The sequence below is a fragment of the Pelodiscus sinensis genome, chromosome Z (assembly GCF_052426305.1).
Source record: "Pelodiscus sinensis isolate ZL-2025 chromosome Z, ASM5242630v1, whole genome shotgun sequence".
Classification (NCBI taxonomy): domain Eukaryota; kingdom Metazoa; phylum Chordata; order Testudines; family Trionychidae; genus Pelodiscus; species Pelodiscus sinensis.
This window is the reverse complement of record NC_143085.1, coordinates 13518992-13541299: the sequence shown is the minus strand read 5'-3', so window position 1 is coordinate 13541299 and position 22308 is coordinate 13518992. Positions and strand designations below refer to the sequence as shown.

Here is a 22308-nt window from a genome sequence, read left to right as displayed (position 1 = left end):
AATTGTTACATGCTCCATACTCTAGAATTCTGAAGTACTAGTAATTAAAATTTAAAATCCATACTAAATGAGTTTTCATATTTTAGTTGAAAATGTTCAAGTTTAAATACAAACTGCAGCTTGTAAATAGTATCTATACAAATTGGAAATTCATTTGAATCTACTTTAAGGTCAGATTTCTGTAAGACATTAATATTTGTCAGTGCTTATAAGATGCCACCAATTCAAAAGTATTCAGCTTGTCTAGAATTATTGGATGTGTATAAAATGTCTTTCAAATGACAGGAGTTGGCCCTTTATGGTGTAGCCAACTAGTTCTCAGACTCTAGCTCAGTATTCAGAATAGTATGGTTGACTTGCCATCTAATTTTTAGAAATGTGGCCTTATTTAATGCAGTGAAAGATATTAAAATGTAACAGTTAAATCAGTCTGCTAATCAAAAACATTGACTTGCTGTTGCATTGCTCATTATTCTGTGTGATCCTATAAGACATATGTGGCTCAAACATCCCAGCGCTGTTGTACTAGCTTTTTGCTTTGCAGTACATGTACAGACTGAAATAATGAACCTAGTAACTGCAAGAAAAGCTTTTAAGTATCCATTCAATCTCCTGAGAAAAGCAGGCAGTTGCTGAACTCTTCTAGGCTTTCTGTACCTAGCTTTCTTACCCCTGCTGCCCCTTAACTCAAGGCTATAGCTGCACTAGTGAAATACTTTGTAGTGTCAGATTAGGACCTGAATCTTGTACAGATTCCTGGAAGCAGGCAGAGCAAGAAGCTGACAAGTTAGTTCTCTAAATGAAGTTTTGCTCCAAAAGGCATCTGTGTACCCTGGCAAGTAATTAAACCCATCTGATACTTCAGTGTCTTGCAAAGCTGACATTTTTCTGAATCTCTTTCCTTTGAACATAGTTAAACTTTCAGATGTAAAGACGGTCTTTAATCTAATCAATGTCTCCCCTACCCAGGTGGCTAATGTAGAGCTGTATTACAAAGCCCTGCAGTTCTACTTGGACTATAAACCTCTACTGATCAATGATCTTCTATTAGTATTATCTCCACGACTGGATCATACCAGGACAGTCAGCTTTTTCTCAAAGGTGAGCCTATAGTCATTACCAAAAGCTGATACAAAAACTAGACTCTTCCTCTGGATTTCAGTGCATTCTTGTCCTTGATCTGAGAGTTTGGGGTCTTGGGCATGCAATAGCAAGCATGCTGACAGTGCTCATCAAATCACTTGAAGTAGGTCTCTTTCACAGCTTGTGGGTCACATAATACTGTGGGGAGGGGGAGGGAACAGATCCAAATATCTTATCTAAATTTAAATCCTCATGGTCTAGCTCTTTCATGACACAGAATAAAATTCATCTGAATGACTGAGCTGCTGGCAGCTATACTGGCTTGCTTAACTTTGTCTCGAGTACTAAATTAGAGCCTGATTCTCAGGAGTTTTTAGTGTCCTTCCAAGCAGTGCTCTTAATCTAACCTGTCTCTATTGCTACTCTGCTTCCAGGTTGATCAGCTGCCTCTAGTGAAGCCTTACCTGCGTTCAGTCCAGAACCACAACAACAAAGGAGTCAATGAGGCTCTGAACAATCTCCTGACAGAGGAGGAGGATTATCAGGTAAGTCTTCCAGATAAATTACATTAGAGCAGACACTCTTGCATTTGCTTAATGGTGTGAAAACTTGCATTCCTTTCTCTTCTCATGCCTGCTAGTTATGTTAATCAGCTGCACTGAATACTCTAAGAATTCTTCATTTGGTCTTAAATTGACCTGAATGGTATTGGCAGGAATGTAAAAGGGGAGAAGAGTCAATCCACCTCACCTTAAGGGTCAGGATAAAGTAGTTCTGCCCTTTGTATGTAATAGGCAGAAATACCCTACAACACTTCTCCTATAGCAGATTCCTTCTAAAGTTGCTTCTTTAGATAGCCAAGATCCAACTCTGTATTCTAATGTGGCATTCTAGGGGGTCTCTTTTTAAGAACTCCTTATGTATGTAACAGGCTTGCCAAATGTACTAGGCAAATAGATCAGTTACTTCCACTGCTAAGAGGGTACTTAGCACTTGTGTTAATGGTTCTATACTTGAGTAATCCCTCTCACTATGCAATGTGGGACTGTCTCCTGTGGAGTAAACACCTCTTCTCTGAATCTTCTAATCAGAGCAGCCACTTGCATAGGAGGGATGTAAGCATCTAGTCTACTATCCAGTGAGCATATGCTTATCCCATGACTTGACTAATCACTCCCATTCCTCCCTTGCTGCCTCTATCAGGTGGCTTAAAAGCTGTTTCACCCAGCACTGCTTCTGCGGGAGTCAGGAGGCAGAGGTGTAGCTGGGCGCAAGCCGGGAATCAGTTGATGCCCAGCTTGTCAGGTCTCCACACACTCCTCTCCCCTGCTGCACTTTAGCTTTTTAAATGTATAAACCTACCAGCTCTAATACACTTAAAAGGCAGAGCTGCAGCTCTGCAGTTTCCCCTGTTTATCAACTAGTTGAATTTCCATCAACTAGTTGGTTGGTCACAATTTAACATCCCTAGTACATACTGCAGTAACCTAGAACTAACAGACCCCAAAACCAAAGTTAATTCATGCTGGCCCTACTACCATAGGGTATGTCTACACTACCCCGCTAGTTCGTGAAATGAGGAGTAACGGTAGTTCGAACTAGGCTTCCTAGTTCGAACTACCTAGTTCGTGCCCCGTGTAGCCGCGCTGCACGGGGTTCGAACCAGCGGGGTTTTAAAAATGGCGGCTCCCCACTTATGCAAATGAAGCCCAGGAAATTCAAATCCCGGGCTTCATTTGCAAGTGCGGTATGCCTACATTACCCTCCTAGTTCGAACTAGGAGGGTAGTGTAGACATAGCCATAGTTAGTTTATTCTTCAGTGGCATTCAGAAACTTACCTGCTGTTCTAGTAGCTAACATTTTTTTCTCTAAATAGGGTTTGAGAGCATCCATTGATGCATATGATAATTTTGATAACATCACACTAGCTCAGCGCTTGGAGAAACATGAATTGATTGAATTTAGACGTATCGCAGCCTACTTATACAAAGGTAATAATCGTTGGAAACAGAGCGTGGAGCTGTGCAAGAAGGATCGTCTCTACAAGGTAAATGAACATTGGAACTTACTGACTTCTGCATACCATTAAAAATGGGAGTAAGTTGCTAAGCAAAATAAAACATGCCATCTAAAGTTAATACCCTTAACTAAAATTTAATGCCTGAAATTTCTTACCCTTAATTGTAGTTTAAGCCTACTAGCTTGTGAAAAAAATTTGTTCATTCTAGTTTCCAGCAGTCCTCTCAGGTGGTAAGTTGGGATGTCTGGGCCTCTGGCAGCAGCCCCTGCCTACGTACAGATTTTTTTCAAGTGGGAATCCTTAAGTTAAAACTTTTCACACTTCATTTTGGATGTTGTACCTTTCCATAGGGATTCCAGCATCTGAAGATCTGGCCATATGTCTTAGCATGACCAACTGTAGACCAGGCTTTCAGGAAAAGCAAAATTATTCAGATGGTCTCAAATACCAGACCGTTAAGCTCTTGCATCCTTAAACCCTCACTTAGCATATTTAGATCTGTAAATAGGCTTATGCTTCATATTTGAATTTACAAATGCAAGAATGATATATGCGCACAAACAGAATAAGTGAAAATCTAAGTGAGGGGTGTGGTATGCTTCTTGCAAAATACTTTGTAATTCCTATTAAGAATATTTCATAAAGATTATGGAGTACAACTTAGATGTAACTCAGGTGTGTGGAATTTCACTTGTAGGATGCCATGCAGTATGCTGCAGAATCCAAAGATGCAGAGCTGGCAGAGAAACTGCTCCAGTGGTTTCTGGAGGAAGGAAAACAGGAGTGCTTTGCAGCATCTCTCTTTGCATGCTATGACTTGTTGCACCCAGATGTGGTTCTTGAGCTGGCATGGAGGCATAACATTGTGGACTTTGCAATGCCTTATTTCATCCAAGTGATGAGGGAATACCTTACCAAAGTGAGTAATACTTCTGTTTAAAGACTTGCTACTTTGTACCAGTATCTTGCACATGTTTAGCATTGTCCAACTGAGCTAGGTAAGACAGAGCTCATGAATTGTAGCAGTATTAAATTCTTTTATAGAAAGACCAGTTTGAGGCAGAGGTCCATAAACTTCAGGACACAATGATCATACTACACAGATAATGTAAATCCTATGGTTTTTTAGACTGTAACCATTAGTTGATGATGAGACTAGATTGGCTTCTCTAGCTGCTATCTTCCTACTGGGAACTAAATCTCTACTCCAACCAAGACGACTAAATTCAAGAAAGCAGCATGCACAATATAAGAGCTTACTGTTTCTGTGGTCTGAACATTTACTTTTCTCCTAGATTAACCCAGTCATGCTTTTGCCTTTCACTTCATATGTGTAAATTCTCTAAAGACTGAGCTCTAGTGAGCCAGAATGCAGTGTCTCTTGCCATCCCTCTGCCTTTTATCCCCTTAATTTAAGGAATGCACAGTCCTCTTGCCTGAGACATAAGTAGCTCTCTTCATGGGAATGCTGTGGGGAAGGTAGGGGAATAGTACTTGATGAAAAAGCAAACCTTCTGAAGCCCACCTGCATCCACTCACAAGGGGAATGCTCAATAGTTGTAGATGTATGTGACTACAGAATCTGTCTGGCTAATAACAATGAATTGTATTTTAACTTTCATTGCCAATTTTGTAAGCTTCTTGTGTTTTTGCTGACAGACATTACAATGTTAGTGCTATTGACACTCAGTACTTAGGTCATGTTTGTGTGACTAATGTCAAGAAGGGAAAGAGGCACTGATATAAATGCAACTTGATCTTGCCCTAAGGGGATAAAGCCTATCAGCTGATGTAAATCATAGTTACACTCCTTCATTGAAGCTGTACTGACTTCTTCCCCAGCTAGTATGATCTTGCCCATAGTTATTTTAACCATCTGTAAGCCTGGAGGTGCTAGATCCCACAGCATCAAGCTACTTTTTTCACAAATGTAAAGCTAGCAGAAAATAAATGCTACTTCCCAATGGACACAGATGTATACCTCAACATCAGTTACAACAATGTGGAAAACCCTCTTCTATCTTCCTAACATGGTTAATGTGGGTTTTACAGTGTGTAAATATGCAAACACTGTCTGCATAGCAACAGGATCATACATGACACATACTATGCACTGGTAGAGAAATTATGCAGTTTACATGTCTTAACAGCAAGTTGTGGTAAATCTGTATATGCCATTTAATTGCCAAGTAATTGGCCAAAACAATTAGCTGTCTGTAGTGCAAGTAAGCTGTGAGATCTGATCATGTGCCATCTTATGCACTGTAAAATGACCATGCTTTTCTTGGTACTAAATGTGCTACAGGTATGTCTCGCCTCTATTGTCCCAGTGTCTCAATGTGTTTTTACTTCAGACTTGTTTTGAATCCTCACATAAGTATTTCCCTTCTGAACTTTCTTGCAGGTTGATGGGCTGTTTAATAAGGTGACAGTCTGACTTCAAAGTTTTTGTGTTCATTTGTGTCCCTTAATATATATTCTAGGATTCTGGCACTGGAACCTAGTTTGTAGCTTCTGCCAGAAGAGCAGCATAATCTAGCCTTTTGTCTTAACTTCTAATGCTGTAGAAAGATAGCTTCTCATATAACTTGAGAATCCAGCCAGACGTGGGAAGGGGACCCCACTTTCAGTTGGGGAAACTCCTCAGTTAAACATTTTGGGCTTTTATTAAAAAAAAATGGATTCAGGGTAAATGCAGTTCTGTCCTCCTTAACTTCTGTCTAATGTACATGCATATGCTTTTTGTAGTAGATGCTGCACAATTCTGATAATGAGGCTTAGTAAAACCAGTGATCACATCAGTAGTGAGGAGGGACGAAATATTCAGTACAGTATTCTGAAGTATTCTGTCTTGCTCACTGTCAACATGTAAATAAGTCTAGCAGTTTAACATAGGAAGTAGAATCTCTTGTGAGAAGTGATGGCCCCTGATCTAGCAGGAAAAAGCATCCCAACAGACTCTAAGAGTCTTTGGATTGATCTTGTGATGAAATTCTGAAGATTTTGTATACAATAGGTTTGTTTAAAGCTAAGTCTAAGCACTTGGTGTAAAAGGAATGGTGCAGTGGATTTCCCAAATAAAATGGGATTTTAATAGTAACTTTAAACTGCTGGCTGGATTTACAAGTAACCATTATCTACTAATTCTGGATAATTTTCCAGAGGTGACACATGCATGGTGAGTTTGATGTGCAGTGAAACTAATTTAGTCTGTGGAATTAACTACAGAATAAGAAAATTGATTTTTTATTTTGATATTCTGCTTCCTGTTTGAGCAAGCAATCTCTTGATGACATTAATTATTTCAGTGGGATGTGTACCTCTTTGCCAGTTCACACTTCCCCACATGTACACTTGATTACTAAAGCATGAGAATACCCCCATCCCTTCTGAAGGGTCAGCTATTTGGGCTGAAGGGTCAGCTATTTGGGCCTAAGCTGAAATATTCTGACTCATTCTATTCTTGGTCACAAGTTAAACAGCTGAGCTGATGATGGGGAGAGCAGTGTTCTAGCAGCAGACACTCTTGCTGGCTGAACATTGTTGCTGCTTCCCTCTAGAGGGAGTAGTATCCCCGATTTCTGGAAGTTATCGTGTGGGCTGAAATAAGTTGAAAGCGGCCTATTTTATTTAACAGAGGTCCTTTTTCTATTCAGAGTTGGAAACTCTCAAGGTGTGATATTTAGAAGGCATCAATGTATCTGGGGGAGGGAGTGGGTATGCATGAGTGGAACTGACTGGGTTACTTCAGATGTGCTTCCCTTGCCATAGATTAATTTAGATATACTATCTGGTAAGAGTTCCAGAGGAGCTGCTACTAGGGACTCTTCTTTCCACAGTTTACAGAATTCATAACTAGGGATTTTAGTGCTAATAGTTCTATTAGTGGTAAGAGGAGACTGTCTAATGTAACAGATAAAAATAGGTGCATATAGAGCAAAATGAACTTGGCTTCAGCAACAGAGGGGTAGTGAAGTTAGTCTAACTTTAAGGCACCACAGGGCTACTTGTGTTTTAAACTATACATATATACACATACAGTGCTATTCTGTGTGTGATGATACTGCCTGGTACTCAGTACCAGCACCGTTTTTAACCAAAAAGCACTGTGTATGCGCACACGCACTATCATTAGCTTTAGTGAGTAAAACACACTTCATCAGATGAGTCAGTGGAAGTAACAGAATCCAAGGTATGTAATAGCAAAATCAGTTACGTGTCAGTTGGCTTTAGCCAATCCCCTATGTAGACCCCACACCACAGTTTCCTGTTGAAATCCCAGGAGCATGCATTGCTATTGGAGCAAACAAACTCGTGCTACTTCTAGAGTAAAGTGATAATATTTTAAAGTCGTGGTCCCCAACACGGTGCCCGCGGGCACCATGGCGCCCGCAGGGACATTTGTCAGCGCCCGCCAAGTGCTCAGGGCTGGCCTGGTCCCGGGCACGTGGCGCATGCGCGGTGCTGGAGCCGGCCCCGGGTGCATGGCGCACGGTGAGCGCCGGCCCCGGGGGCACTGCGGATTAACCCCCCGCGGCGCTTGGGGGAGGGAGAGGAGAGAGCGCCAGCGCCGGCCCCGGGCGCGCGGTGCTCGGGGGGCCCCCGGAATGCGGCTATGGGGGGGCCCTGCCTCCCCAGGCACCTGGCGGGCGAACGGCCACGCCCCCTGGCGCCTGGCAACCCCAAATGGTTGGGGACCACTGTTTTAAAGCATTATATCTGTAGTATTGGCTCTGTAGTCTGTTCCTAAAAAAATGGTTGACAATAGCATGTGAGACCAATAAGTGAACAGATCTTTAATATTGTCTATTAGATCTATTCAATTCAGTAATATAGCCTGTCAAATTATTAGTCAAACCATGCTTCAGGATGGCTGGTTTCCAGTGTAAAACATACTATAGACATGTTTAGTAACTTTCTTATTGAAGGTATGGCTAGATAGTAGCGGTCTGCCAAACAGTTCATGCAGACTTGACGTTGAAGCTCAAATTGGCAGCTTGTGTTGCAGGGTATAAAGTTCCCAGTGGATGGAAAGGAAGTGCTATTAAGCATTATACGTTACTTTCAATCGTGGATATTTCTGTATCCAACTAAGCAAAAATTGATGCTTCTCTTGAATTTTAGACCATATAGACAACTTGGCTTCAAAATTAACTTTGTTCCATAAAATAAAACTTGAAAGGGCACTTCTAATACGTGAAGCATTTGGTGTGAGATTAAGTGGCACAGGTCTCTTAGGCAAGGCCTTCATACACGTTTCCTGTTCAATTTGTAATATAGGTGGATAAACTTGATGCTTCTGAAAGCCTAAGGAAAGAAGAGGAACAAGTAGCTGAACCCACTCCAATAGTATTTGGTAGGTGAAAGACTTGGTGTCTCTTATTGTGGCTTTTGTTGCTAGCAAGATATTCTTGAGTTAGGCCTCACCATGGTGGACTTTAAGAAGGCCACAAGGTGACCATCTATAGTATTGGTATCCTTTTACCTTTAGTCAGTTTGAAGCAGTTTTGTTCTTCCCCAGCTAGTGTATACACTTGAAGCACTAATGCTGGATAATTCTAGCCAATTATACTTAATATGCTAGAAAACTTTGTGAAACACTACATTTTAAACATTTAAGTAGCAATGAGTCAAGATGAAGTAGTCCAACTTGCTTATTCCTCCCTTTACCATCCCAATCCCCTAGCTAAAGCATAAATCCAAAGCCTTTCAGTGGTGGAGAAAGGAGCTATTGTGAGTACAAATACACATCTTCTGGGGCTTCTAGAGTCTTCTGGATTTTCAGATGAAACATTCCTCAATCTGATACCTTAGCTTCCAAAGAGATTGGAGGTCTGCCTCCATTTGAAAAAACAAATACTGGGTTTTTTGGTGTGGGTTTTTTTTAATGGCCTGTTCCAGAGATGTCTTGTGTCGAACAGGTAAATGGGGAAGGTCTCTTTCAGTGGCCTCTGCCAAAGGCTGATTTATAGATTATTTTGTCACAAAGCAAATTCTGCTCACTAGCACCTCCTTTTTGAAGCAGTTCTGAGGTAGAGAAATGTATAACACTGGTCTGATTTCTAATGGAAAGTTTTTATACCTGAGTTGAATGTCTGCATGAGGCATGTGCAATACTGGCATTTATAAGATGCATTTGCAATCTGTGGATTTGTTACATGTACACAAGCTGCTGAAAATTCAGTCGCCTTAATTGCTTTGTCAACTTTGACCATGCATGAATCCTAACCATATCATAGTCTAGCATAAATTGATTCCTTGAAACAACAATCCATATTGGGAAGTTATGTAGCTGTCCCAAGCTGCGGGGTTACTTTTGTCACGGGCACTTACCTCACTTTGTTACTAACAGGTGGGCAGAGAATAGCTTTTTTTAATTATTATTTTTATTACATTGGCAATTTCCAAAGCCCAAAATTTTTTTGGTCTAACAAAATACTTTGACCCAGAACAAGATGCTATATTGAGCATTTTGAAACATTTATTGTAAAGGAAATTGGGAAGTCTTTAGTTCCTTCTGAAGTGTTAAGTCCCCCCAAAAGTGTTTTATAGGGAATGGATGTTTTTCTAAGTTAACAGATGGACACAGATTGACAATGCTTTCTTTTGGGTCTGAAGTGTTAATTGGTTTCACCCACCTTTATTGCTCTTAAATCTGGCAACAAGCTGGAAGGTGGTCTGTCTGTCCATATCTAAGTGGAGAAAGTGGAGTGAAGGATATAGATTAGGTTGTGTCTCTGGTATGTTAAAATAAACATGCTTGTTAACCAGCTTTATAGTCCTTCTGAATGCTGGCAGTTTAACTTTTTTTTTTTTTTCAGGCATTTGCAGAGCTTTGTTTAAACAAACTCCTTCTTCCCTTTCCAGGCCAGCAGCTAATGTTAACAGCAGGTCCCAGCGCAGTACCTCCCCAGGCAAACTTCCCATATGGATACACTGCTCCAGGATTCACCCAGCCGCCTGTTTATGGTTTCAATATGTAACTAGCTCTTTGACAGACCTACACTGTCTTTTCTCTCTCCCTTGCCGTCCTGCGAACTACTTGGAGAAGTTTACAATGGTCCTAAAGGCACAGATGACCCCTTGATTGGTTGAATGCTTGTTAGCCCACTCAGTGAGATTTCCAGGGGATACCTGTTACCATTTATTTATTGCTATTGTCTGGTTACATTTCAACCTCAAAGGCAGCTTTTGTTAATTATGTTGCAAGACTCTTGACTGAAGCTGAGCACTATTTATCTAAAACTTAGAATATAGCAATAACTGCTTGAGGCCAGGGGGAAGAGGCAACATATTCCTTTCTGCCAACCTATTGCCTGCAGTGACTTTGCAGGGGAATCACCTGGAACCAAGTTGTTAAAGCTTTAAAGTACTGTAGTTGAAGCTACAAAGTAGATAGCATGGATGTTCAGAATTGATTTCAGCATCATCTTACTGGTGGACTGCTTGCTTAAATCTGACTTCCCCATTTTGTTTGAATCTTTGCAAAAAGGAGAATGGGCTTTAAAATATTAATGTACTCTCCAGATTGTATCGAGGAACTTGGAGACTTTTTGCAGAAAGTTCATGGGGGTGCAGATTGAGCCTATTCTGTACCTTCTGGGATAGGTTTTAGACTTGATTACTAAAAGGAAATATATCTGAGCAGACTAGAAAGAAAACACCTTCCCAGATGCTTTTTTATTTAATGAGGGGAGAGCATGCTACTCATGGATATTAAATGGTACAAAAGGAGAACTGAGCTATACGTATGGCAAGTTGAAGGTGTAGCAGGAATGTGTGCATGGGCTGCCAAAGTACTATGAGCATATGCTAAGTTAACAATATCAGCATGAGGTAATGGATGGGGATATAATCCTAATTTTGAGCCTTTATTAATTGATGCAGGAGTCAAGGTTTCCTGCTCCACCATGTTGGGCTGACTCAAATACCTGACCCTGACTGGCAGCTAGAGGCAGCATTATCTGATCTGACAGTTTGGAGACTCTTGGTCTTGCTATGCTGCAGTAGTATAAATGGCACATCCACCATGCACACCTTTTTTCTTTTGAGAATGCCAACAGGGCTGTATTTGTGCCACTCTTCAAATACATATATCAATGTTTTATGTACTGAATTAGAGAAAATGTATAATTTATGTTTATGAACTGTGCTAATCATGAATATTATAAAAGTCCAACTATAAATGTAAAACTGCTTACACTGATTGTAGTCTTGAGATTTTTTTGATAGGGGAGGTTGGATCTACCAACCATGATGGCATCAACATGACATCTGTCAAAGCTAGATGAGGTATTCGATCATTGCCCACCTTTCTGCAGTGCCTCCACCATGGTACACGTCCCAGAGCAATGTGGTACTACTAGAGTGGGAAGGTACTGTGTTCTGAAGGGTGAATAAGGAAAATACAGTTATGGGACAGTTCTTCCTCTACTTGCTGTGTCTTGAATCCATGTGCAAATAACTTGGGTTATGAACAGTGACAAACTACTTACTCCTTTGTCTGCAATAGACCTCTTAAATGCATTTGTTTCCTGTTTTCATCTTGAAGTGCTACTAAGCAATACACTTCAAATAGTGGATCTCTTTGTATCCAGCTAAGCAAATATTGATGATGATGATGATGATGGATGATGATTACACTTGTTCACAGGCTTCATGAAGTGCCCAGCCTAGATTTGCATTCCTTACGATACTTTCATAGATTCATAGACTTTAAGGTCAGAAGGGACCGTTATGATCATCTAGTCTGACCCCCTGCACAGTACAGGCCACAGAATCTCAACCACCCCTCTTAGAATAATCCTCTCACCTATATCAAAGATATTGAAGCATTCAAATACGTTGAAGGACCCAACATGCAGAGAGTCCTTCAGCTGTGATCTGTGCCCAATGCTACAGGAATAAGATCCTCCGGAAAAGGGTGCTTTTTCCAGAGGATCAGGGCCAGTGTAGACGCTCTTTTCCAGCTTTTCTAAAAGCAGGAAAAAAGCGGCGGACATTTTTATTTAAATGCCGTGGGGGATATTTAAATCCCCCCACGCATTTCCCTATTGTGATTTCAAAAATTACCATGCCCCTTCCGGAAAAGGGGCCAATGTAGACGAGCCCTTGGGGTCTATGCGGACTCAAGGGTTATAGCCTCCGAGGGAAAGACCATTACACATCAATGTCCCAGGGGGGAGCTCTTTCTTCCCCGCTGTGCAGGGAGGCCATCGAGCTCTGGGAACTCTGCATATGCAACAACATCTCATTACAAGTTTTCTATCTTCCGGGGTCCAGGAACAACTTAGCGGACAAGCTCAGCCACTCCGTTCCAAATCCATGAGTGGATGCTGATATCCTGGTAGGAGTTTTCCAGAGGTGGGGTTATCCCCTTCTGGACCTGTTTGCCTCTGAGCACAATGCCCAGTTCAGGAGCTACTGCTCCCTCAGGGGGCAGGGAACCAACTCCCTAGGGGATGCTCTCCACATTCACTGGCCCGGTCGCCTGTTGTATGCATTCCCTCCCATTGCATTAATTTATGACACACTGATCAGGGTCAGGAGGTTCAGGGCTACAGTCATAATGATAGCACCATGGTGGCCGAGACAGCACTGGCTCTCAGCCCTGAGAGGAGTTGTCTACAGTGGACCCACTACCATTGCCCCTACCTCTTACAATTAACCCTTCTTTTTATCTTTGATTTTGCTCATGTACTGCCCCAGGAGAATATTCTCTTGTAGGCTTCAGCTGGCAACCGAAACTTGCATGTGAAAGCCACCTATTGATTTTAAACATCTCATGCTACAGCCTCTGGTACAAAGGACAGCTCTTCTCTGCAGAGTGCTCAAACCCTCTGGGCTCTTTGGCTATGTCTGCACTGTGCGCTTATTTCAAAATAACAGTTGTGCATGTCTACAACTAATTTTGAAATAATGGGCTTCTTACTCCAACTTCTGTAACCGTCATTTCATGAGGAGTAAGGAAAGTCAAAAGAGTACACAGCACCTAAAGCCACGTTAAGATACACAACTTCAGCTATGTTAATTGAATATCTGAAGTCTAAGTACCTTACCTCAACTTTAGCCCACAGCGTACAGGTACCTTCTTTAGTGGATGGTAATGGCTTCTTGAAGGGCAATGGAGTGTAACAACTTCTAAACTGTGCTTGTGCTTCATTACTTTGCTGACCAGAGAAAGGGTTAATCACATGATCACTACTTGGGCACCAGCTTATATCTCTGAGGGAAATGGGATTTAAGTATGTGCATAATGGTAAGAATGCACTGAAGTATTTTGCTGAATAAGGTTAAAAGATTATGCAAATTGCTTAACTGACTTAACACAGGGGTATGACAAGCAAGCAGAGAGCTGCAGAAATCCATCACAAGGTGCTAGCAGTTTAAATTTCTCTTGCTGTTTTCAGACCATTTACAATCTTTGTATTTCACCCTCCACATGGTTCTGTTAACAGGTCTACTAAACAGCTGCTCCAAATCTATGATTGAGTGGGATACAAAGAAGGTGCAACAGAAAAGGACCCCTGATCCATACTGAGGAGATAGGGCAATCAGCGACTTATCTAAGGCTACATCTACACTGCACCTCTTTTGTGCAAAAGCCTATGCAAATGAAGCATAAATTAGCATATTGCTGCACTTCATTTGCATAATTAATTAGGGGCTGGTTTTGTGCAAGAGGCTTTTGCACAAAAAAGCTGTGTGGATGGCTTTCTTTTGCACAAGAGCCGTCTGCACAGGCTCTTGGACTGTCTGCACAGCACCTTTTTTGTACAAAGCCTCTTGCGCAAAAAAGCCCCTAATTAATTAGGGGCAATATGCTAATTCATGCTTCATTTGCATAGGCTTTTGCACAAGAGGTGCAGTGTAGACATAGCCTAAGTGTCTACACAAACGCAAGAAGGCTGGGAAACCAGCAGGAAGAATTGGAAGTCCTGGAACAGTCAAAGAACTAGGATTTGATAGAATAAGGGCAACTTGGTGGGAGCACTGTCATGGAAATGTAAAAACTGATCAGGAAGGACAAGCAAGGGAGAAAAGGTGGAGGAGTTGCTGTGTATGTAAGAGAGCAGTATTATTGCTCAGAGCTCCAGAATATATATATATATATATATAGAGAGAGAGAGAGAGAAGCCTATTGAGAGTCTTTGGGTTGAGTATAGAGGCAAGAACAACAAGGGTGATGTCGTAGTTGTTGCCTGCTATAGCCCATCAGATCAGGTGGATGAGGTAGACAAGGTTTTCTTCAGACAACTAACAGAAGCTTCCAGACCACAGGCCTTGGTTCTCATGGGGGACTTTAATCACCCCAGCATCTGCTGAGAGACCAATACAGCAGTACAAAGACAATCCAGAAAGTTTTTGGAGAATGTTGGGATGACTTCCTGGTACAAGTGCTGAAGGAACCAACCAGGGAACATGTGCAGCTTGAACTGCTGCTCATAAGCAGAGAGGAATTAGCAGGGGAAGTAGATGAGGGTGGCAACCTGGGAAGCAGTGATCATAAGATGGTCGAGTTTGGGATCCTGACCAAAGACAGAAAGGAGAGCAGCAAAATACAGACCCTGGACTTCAGAAAAGCAGACTTTGACTCACTCAGAGAACGGATGTGCAGAATCCCTTGGGATGCTAACATGAAGGGAAAGGAATCCAAGAGAGCTGGCTGTATTTTAAAGAAGCCTTATTGAAGGCACAAGAACAAACCATCCTGATATGCAGTAAGAAAAGCAAATATGATAGGTGAACAGCTTGGCTTAACAGTGAAATCCTTGGTGAGCTTAAACACAAAAAGAAAGCTTATGAGAGGTGGAAGCTTCGACAGATGTCTAGGGAGGAGTATAAATATATTGCTCGAGCATGCAGAGATGCAATCAGGAAGATGAAAGCACAATTGTAATTGCAGCTAGCAAAGGATATGAAGGGTAACGAGAGATTTCTACAGACATGTCAGCAATAAGAGTGGTCCAGGTGTGGGATGTGGATGATGGTAACCCCTAATGACATGTGGGAAAAGCTGAAATACTCAATGCTTTTTTTTTTTGCCTTTGTCTCCCAGACTACTGCACTAAGCAACACAGTGTGGGGAGGTAGGGGGCAGCCCTCAATGGAGGAAAAAACAGATTAAAAACTATTTAGGAAGTTTGGACATACACAAATCCATGGGATCAGATTTACTGCATCCGAGGGTACTGAAGGCATTGGTTGATGTGATTGCAGAGCCACTGGTCATTATCTTTAAAAAGTCGTGGCAATCTGGGGAGGTCCTGGATGACTGAAAAAAGGAACATGTAGTACCCATCTATAAAAAAGGGAAGAAGGACAACCCAGGGAACTACAGACCAGTCAGCTTCACTCAGTCCCCATAAAAATCATGGAGGGGATCCTCAAGGAATCCATCTTGAAGCACTTGGAAGAGAGGAAAGTGATCAGGAACACTCAACATGGATTCACCAAGGGCAAGTCATGCCTGACCTACCCTGATTGCCTTCTATGACAAGGTAATGGGCTCTGGATATGGGATAGGTGGTGGACATGATAAATCTTAACCTTAGCAAAGCTTTCTTGCCAGCAGGTTAAGGAAGTATGGATTGGATAAATGGACTGTACGGTGGCTAGAATCTGGCTAGATTGTTAGGCTCAATAGGTAGTGATCAACAGCTCAGTGTCAGGTTGGTGGTTGGTTTTGAGCCGAGTGCCCCAAGGGTGAGTTCTAGGGCCAGTTTTGTTTGACGTCTTTATTAATGACTGGATGAGGGGATGGATTGCATCCTCAGCAAGTCTGCAGATGACACTAAGCTGAGGGAGGTAGACATTCTGGACCCTATCCCCACCCTCTCGTATAACCTAGACAAATTGGAGGTTTGGGCCAAAATAAATCTGTGGTTCAATAAGGATAAGTGCAGAGTCCTGTACTTGGGATGGAAGAATTCCAAGTACTGTTACTGGCTGGAGACTGACTGGCCAAGCAGCAGTTCAGCAGTAAAGGACCTGGGGATTACAGTGGATGAGAAGCTGGATATGAGTCAACAGTGTGCCCTTGTAGCCAAGGCTAATGGCATATTAGGGTGTATTAGGAAGAGCATTGCCAGCAGATCTAGAGGATTATTCCCCTTTATTCCAGATGTGGCCTCAGTACTGCATACTGTGCCAAATTCTGGGGTCCCCATTACAGAAAGGATGTGGACACACTGGAGAAAATCCAGCAGAGGGCAACAAAATGAGAGGGCTGAAGCAAATGACTTAAGAGGAGAGGCTGAGGGATTTGGGTTTGTGTAGTCTGCAAAAGAGAAGGGGGGGAGATTGATAGCAACCTTTAACTACCTGAAGGGAGGTTCCAAAGAGAATGGGGAGAGGCTGTTCTCAGTAATGACAGATGGCAGAACCATGAGCATTTGGCAGCCTGTGTGAGTGAAGCGTTTGCCTTCCCAAACCACCAGTCATGGCCCCACCCACATTCCATCCCCAAACTGCCTGCTGTTGGCATACTGAGGGCAGAGTGTTCCTGCCCCCCAGCACGCGCCCTCCCCAGTCCTCCAGGGGCTGGGCAGGCCCCAGTGCCCCATTCACAAATGTTTGGAAATGTGAATTGTTCTTAAAACTTTTTTCTTACAAAATAAGTAGGAGAGAACACTCTCCATACCTGTGACGGAGGGGAGTAAACAGTGTGCACACTGGGGCTGCAGGGCTTTGTGCCTGGCAGTGCGATGGAGAAGGAAATGGTCCTCTAGCTTTCTTGTGAAAGGCAGCGGGCAAGAAAGGAAAAGCTGAACTTCCCACTCAAACCTTTTCTCTTGAGGCTTATTTATAAAACACAGCGAGCTCCCAGTTTGAGCAGGGGAAACAGCGGGGAAAATTCAGCCCATGGGGAAGGTGGCGAGTCTTTTCAGACTGTGCACCTTGGTGGCTGACAACAGCTGGGTGTCAGACCAAGGCACTACTGTAGCTCTGGTTTGATCGTTCACAGAAGAGCAGGCAGAGCCATGCAATCATTATTCAAGCAAAGCGCCCACTGAGGACAGTATTGAATGTAGGGATGTTAAATTTAGATTAATTAACTAATTGAATAGTCAATGGGATTTCCTTCGACTATTCAATTAGTCGATAAGGGCACCTCTGCCTTTCAAAAGCAGAAGCCCCACAGAGAGCATGACCTGTGCTCCCTGTGGTGCCTCAGCCTTTGGAATGTACAATAGGGCTCTTGTACATTTCAAAAGGAAGTCATGCAGGGAGCACAGGCTATTGGGGACTCCACCACTGGCCCTGCCTCAGCCTTTGAAATGTACATTTCAAAAGCAGAATCGTAGCAGAACAGGCACGAGCGGAGACTGCTTCAGTCCCTGCTCACGCCGTTTCCCGCTGTGAAGGGGCGGATATAGGGCAGGGCAAACAGGGCGGCCGCCCCGGGCCCCGCGCTTCAAAAAGCCCCGCGCATGCGCCGTGGCAAAGGGGGGGCCCCGCGGAATTATGCTGCCCAGGGCCCCGCAAAATGGTCTTCTGCCCCTGCCGCTGTGCCTCTACCTCCTTGCCCTCCACAGAGACGGTGCTGGGGGGAAACTGGCTTTTAAGCTGGCTTTCCACAGCACCAGCTCCCCACACCTTGCTGCCTCTCTGGGATAGAGGCATCACTAGTCTACTATCTGATAAGCTTATGCTTATCGGATCGTTGACTAGTCACTTACATCCCTAATTGAATGTACAGCCTGGTCTGTGATTTCCAACAAACGTGACAACCTGTGGCCATTTCCAGCAAGGGGAACTTAAGGAGGTAAAAGAGCATCAATTGCCACGAGCTGCCCTGTTTTAGGCTCCAAATGACCAGAAATAAATCCTGTTCCCACCAGAGTCACTTATTAAAAACTCCCACCGACTTCAATGGGAGCAAGATTCTGTATTAGCAGCAGCCTCCAATCTGTATAGTGCTAGTGCAAAGACTGTGCTGAGGGTTGCAGTAAGAAGTCAGAAGCTTTGGGGGTCTGAAAATAATCATTTGATTTCACACTCAGACTGTTGAATGCCAAACTTGGAGCTTCTTTCTCTTACAGAAGGAGTAACTGGAAAGCATATCTGGGTCTGGGCTCAGACGTGGCCCCACTGCAGTCTCTGGCTCTCATTCAGGGAATGGCAGAGGGTTAGCTCCCAAGATCCGGGTTTGGCTTTTACCAAGGATGTTTGTACCAATATTTTTGTAGCAAGCAATTAACCATGGCATTAGCATGTTTGTAACAGTGTTTTGTAAAAAACCGGGCTACTCCAGTGGTGCCTTTATTTTTAATATTGGTTTGTCAGGCTGCAATCCCTGCCAAATTGAAACTAGACAGGACTACAATCAAGACTGCATTAATTTTTTAAAAACCAGGGCCCCTTTTTGCACCAGCCATTAGTGGAAATCTAATGGACTGCACTTCAGGGAGTCTGTGGGAGCTGTGCTTGCAAGGGGACTGCAGAATCGTACCCTCCCTTCTCTGGAGCATCCCCTATCCCAGCCACAGCTGCATTGACTGCCCATGGGCAGAATAAGGCGCAATGGTCTCAAGTTGTAGTGAGGGAGGTACTATTTCCCTGGGAGGGTGGGGAAGCACTGGAAAGGGTTACTGAAAGAAGGGGTGGAATCTCCATCTCTAGAGGTTTTTAAGTCCTCACTTGACAAAGCCCTGGCTGGGATGATTGAGTGGGGGTTGGTCCTGCTTTGGGCAGGGGCTTGGACTCAATGACCTCCTGAGGTCTCTTCCAGCCCTAGGATTCTATCACTACATTCCTTCCTTGTTGTGGGTTCAGATTGGTGGGAGGAAAAGGACCCATGTGTCAGGTTTCTTTTAGCTCAGGGGTAGGGAACCTTTTCTTGGGTTGGGGCCGCTGACCCATAGAAAAATCAGTTGGGGACCACACAAGTGAGAAGCAAAAACAAACCCTCACTAGCGTAGCCCCTGGCTGAAAGAGAAAGTTATCCTCACATTCCCCTTACACACCAGAGCCTGGTGGGGCGGGGGGAGAACCCTCAGGCTAGTAGATTCTGTGTGCTCCATGCGCTTGGAGTGGCAGCAGGGGGGCTGGAACACCAGTTTGGGCTCCCAATGCTGGGGGGAACCCTGAGCCTTGGGGGCCAGATCCAGGCAAGCTGGGGGCCATATTTGGCCCCCAAGCCTGAGGGTCCCTCACCCCTGTTTTAGCAAATCCAAGCTGGAGAAAACCCAGAGAGTGGTTTGACTGGTACTTATAGCATCTTTCATTTCACTCCTGTAAACTCACACAAAGCTGTATGTAGGAAGTCAGGGTGGAAACTGCACAGCAGTGCACACTGCAAGAAGAAAAGGGACTGAATAATAGTTAAACTATTTCACCAAACCAATAGCATAGCATTATGCCTTCCTCCCCTGGGTCAGTGGAATTTGTAGGAAAATGGAAAATTGGGGTTCTGGGTGTCTAGTTTCCTATATAAGGATGAAAGGTTTCACCCACAAATGGGCATGTGAGACTTGGTTTAGATATTTCCCCTGCTGCTTCTGTCTCCATCTGTCTGCCTTCATCATTAAATGCTGTTTTACTGCCAGTCTCACTCAGAGAAGGGTGGATTATTATACCGCTGCTTACAGCTGTTCAGGTCTGTGACTCCTAACCTTCTTTCTCAAAGTTATAAACTTTCCAGCTTTATCACTTCTCCTGAATCTTGGCCTTTGTACTGTTACTCTGGCCCCATAGTACCTATGCATTTATGGTTGAAATGCCTCCTTTTATGGAAGTTGTTAAACTAACATAGGTGACATATACATAATCTCATTTTACAAGAAGCTGCTGTGGACTAAATGTAGGGTTAGAAGAAAGGTTAGAGGGATGAGCCAAAAGGAGAGAAGAGCCCAAGATGGATACTGCTGCAAAAAACACAGCCATTTTAAAAGCTAAAGGTCATCCTTCAGCTTTATGCCATGGCAGAATGAATGAAAGACTCAGGAAACCACTTCAGCCCACAGATCCAGATTCATATGCAGGTAGGTAATATCACCATTCAGCAGCAGTCTGGAATGCTGCTTGCTACTTGTGCAATAAGTGTATACTAAGAGATCCTGCAACATAGAGTGGATACTGACAAGAGGATGAGTCCTGACTGCAAATTCAGATGAAGTCAAAAGCAGCCTGAGTATGTGATTGGGTGGAAATTAAATCAACAATTCACAGCTACTGTCTAAGCTGGCACACTGAACAGTTATTGGAACTATCTGCACTGCACCTGGACTTGGACAGAACCAAACTACTGCACCCAGCTACATGAAAGGGGTGATGAAGAGCCAGTTTTTCCTAGCTATGACTCAGTCCATCTCAGCACCAGTCCTAAAACTGAACAGCAGACACTCATTGATGATGGATTTGAGCTTTAATACATTTAAGAGTAAAATAGATGAGCATAGAGTACTGACCCTAGTGTTTACTTGGGGCTTGACTAAATAAGAAAATTGACTACTACATTCTTTGGCTGAATAATTATACTGCTGTAGTGATACTGGTATACCCTTTGGGGGAAAGGGCACTGTTCCATTAAAAGTGTGACTTTATTTTGGAAATAAAATAATCATGCTGGAACAGGACCTTTCCTATCTAAGCCATCAGTTCAAGTTCAGTTAAAGTCAGCAGATGCCAATAATGTACCCGCATCTTAGCCATGCAGTGGCTCATGTGAAAATCTTAGAGGTCTCTTACTATATTAGTGAATTCTTAAGGCCGGGCTGGCTAACACAATATTGTCTGTCTATTGGAAGAAAAGCCCTTCTACCACTATAGCACCAACAACTGACTTGAATCCAGTGTTTGGTAAAAGTCTCAGCCCCACAACCAGGGGTCTCAGTCTTTTTTTAGCCAGGCCCTAGCAATTCACTGCTATGTATAGGTATAGCCCAGAGGTGTCCAAACTTTTTTCAAAGTGGGCCAGATTTGAAGAAGTGAACATGCATGAGGGCCGTCCCCGCACTCTCAGCCCCAAGGCGGAGGGCCCGCAGGGTCGGAGGCGGGCGGAGAGCGCAGGGCACGGCGGCCCGGGGGCAGGGCGAACCCGCAGCTGAGCGGAGTAGCGGGGCTGCGGATGTGCCCTACAGGGCAGGCTCTAGGACCGCGGAGGCCATGGGCGGCGGCGGCTGGAAGCGGCACACTGGGCGCGCCAGTTCAAAAGAGCGCCGGGGAGCCAGGAGAGGGGGAGGAAGCGGGGGCCGTATTAAATCGGAACACGGGCCGCAATTGGCCCGCGGGCCGGACTTTGGACATGCCTGGTATAGCCTGTTAAGACTGCCTTGTGTTAGATTCAGTGTATGACATTGACATTTTTAGAGTTGGTTGGGGGTAGGGAAACTTCCTGTTTAGAAATCATTTTACAGCTTGCCAAGGCCTTGCAAACAGATATAATTATTTTTTTTAAAAATGGAGACCTGTTTTCCTTTACTCAGTCACTGCCAGCAATAAGCAGCCAGCCTGCACATAACAGCCAGGCAGGCACATTCACTACAAATTAAGTCTGGGTTCTTAAGCTTCTACATGGCTGTTTACAGGCTGCAGTCACAAAAAAATGCCAAAACCAAAACAACATCAAAAAGCTTGATGAATGCCTGGCTACGGGAAGGTGCCTCTTTTATGTAATTTATGGACAAATATAACCTTCTCCCTGCAGTTTTCATCAGCACTCTAGTGCTGACATTAAACCACAAGTGCCAAGTTAAGTGGCTTAATGACATCCCCAGGATGAAAATAAATTGCTCTTAGACATCCATAAATGAACACACTGGACAGAGAAAAAGGTTGGAGAGGAAGATGATGTGCTCTTAAGGTTGGGGCGGGGGGGCGGGGAGGGGCCTATAGCCCACGGGCCAGATCCAGCCTCTGACTTGTTTTGAGCCAGACTGTGGTGAAGTTCAGGGCTTCCCTGCCCACAGTGGGGTGAGTCAGTGCTCAGGCTCCAGCCCAGTGACAAATCTCAAAGCCTTGGCATCCGCTGCCTCCCACAGGGCTAAAGGACAAGTGCTGGCTCATCCCACTGCTGAAGGAAGCCCCAAGTCTTCGTGTTGCCCAGTGGGGCTCACACTTAAGAGGCAGCCCAGGGCCCTCTGTTGTGTTCACGGAGGGATTTTTTCCCTTGGCTTCTGGTATATGGATCCTTGACCAAAAACAAAACAAAAAACCCTCAAAGCCCCAACACAACCCACCATCATTACCTGCCCCTGCCATA

General features: G+C 43.7%; 1 protein-coding gene and 1 long non-coding RNA gene across 5 annotated transcripts in view; one reads left to right on the top strand and one right to left on the bottom strand.

Annotated features, from left to right (window-relative positions):
* The window catches only part of CLTCL1 (clathrin heavy chain like 1), a 56391-nt gene extending 45085 nt beyond the window's left edge, over window positions 1-11306 (top strand). The window contains exons 27-33 of one of the 4 annotated variants that reach the window (XM_075898237.2): window positions 970-1101; window positions 1518-1628; window positions 2961-3131; window positions 3802-4023; window positions 5509-5529; window positions 8385-8460; window positions 9972-11306. In XM_075898237.2, the coding sequence (XP_075754352.1) occupies window positions 970-1101; window positions 1518-1628; window positions 2961-3131; window positions 3802-4023; window positions 5509-5529; window positions 8385-8460; window positions 9972-10087 (849 nt within the window). In that variant the 3' untranslated portion in view covers window positions 10088-11306. The remainder of the gene's footprint in view (window positions 1-969; window positions 1102-1517; window positions 1629-2960; window positions 3132-3801; window positions 4024-5508; window positions 5530-8384; window positions 8461-9971) is intronic. The other 3 variants (XM_075898239.2, XM_075898238.2, XM_075898240.2) reach the window with 3 other exon arrangements.
* Window positions 1-22308, bottom strand: part of LOC142818481 (uncharacterized) — a 36314-nt gene that overhangs the window by 11681 nt on the left and 2325 nt on the right. Inside the window, exon 2 of the long non-coding RNA XR_012895969.2 lies at window positions 9743-9796. This is a non-coding gene — a long non-coding RNA (uncharacterized LOC142818481). The remainder of the gene's footprint in view (window positions 1-9742; window positions 9797-22308) is intronic.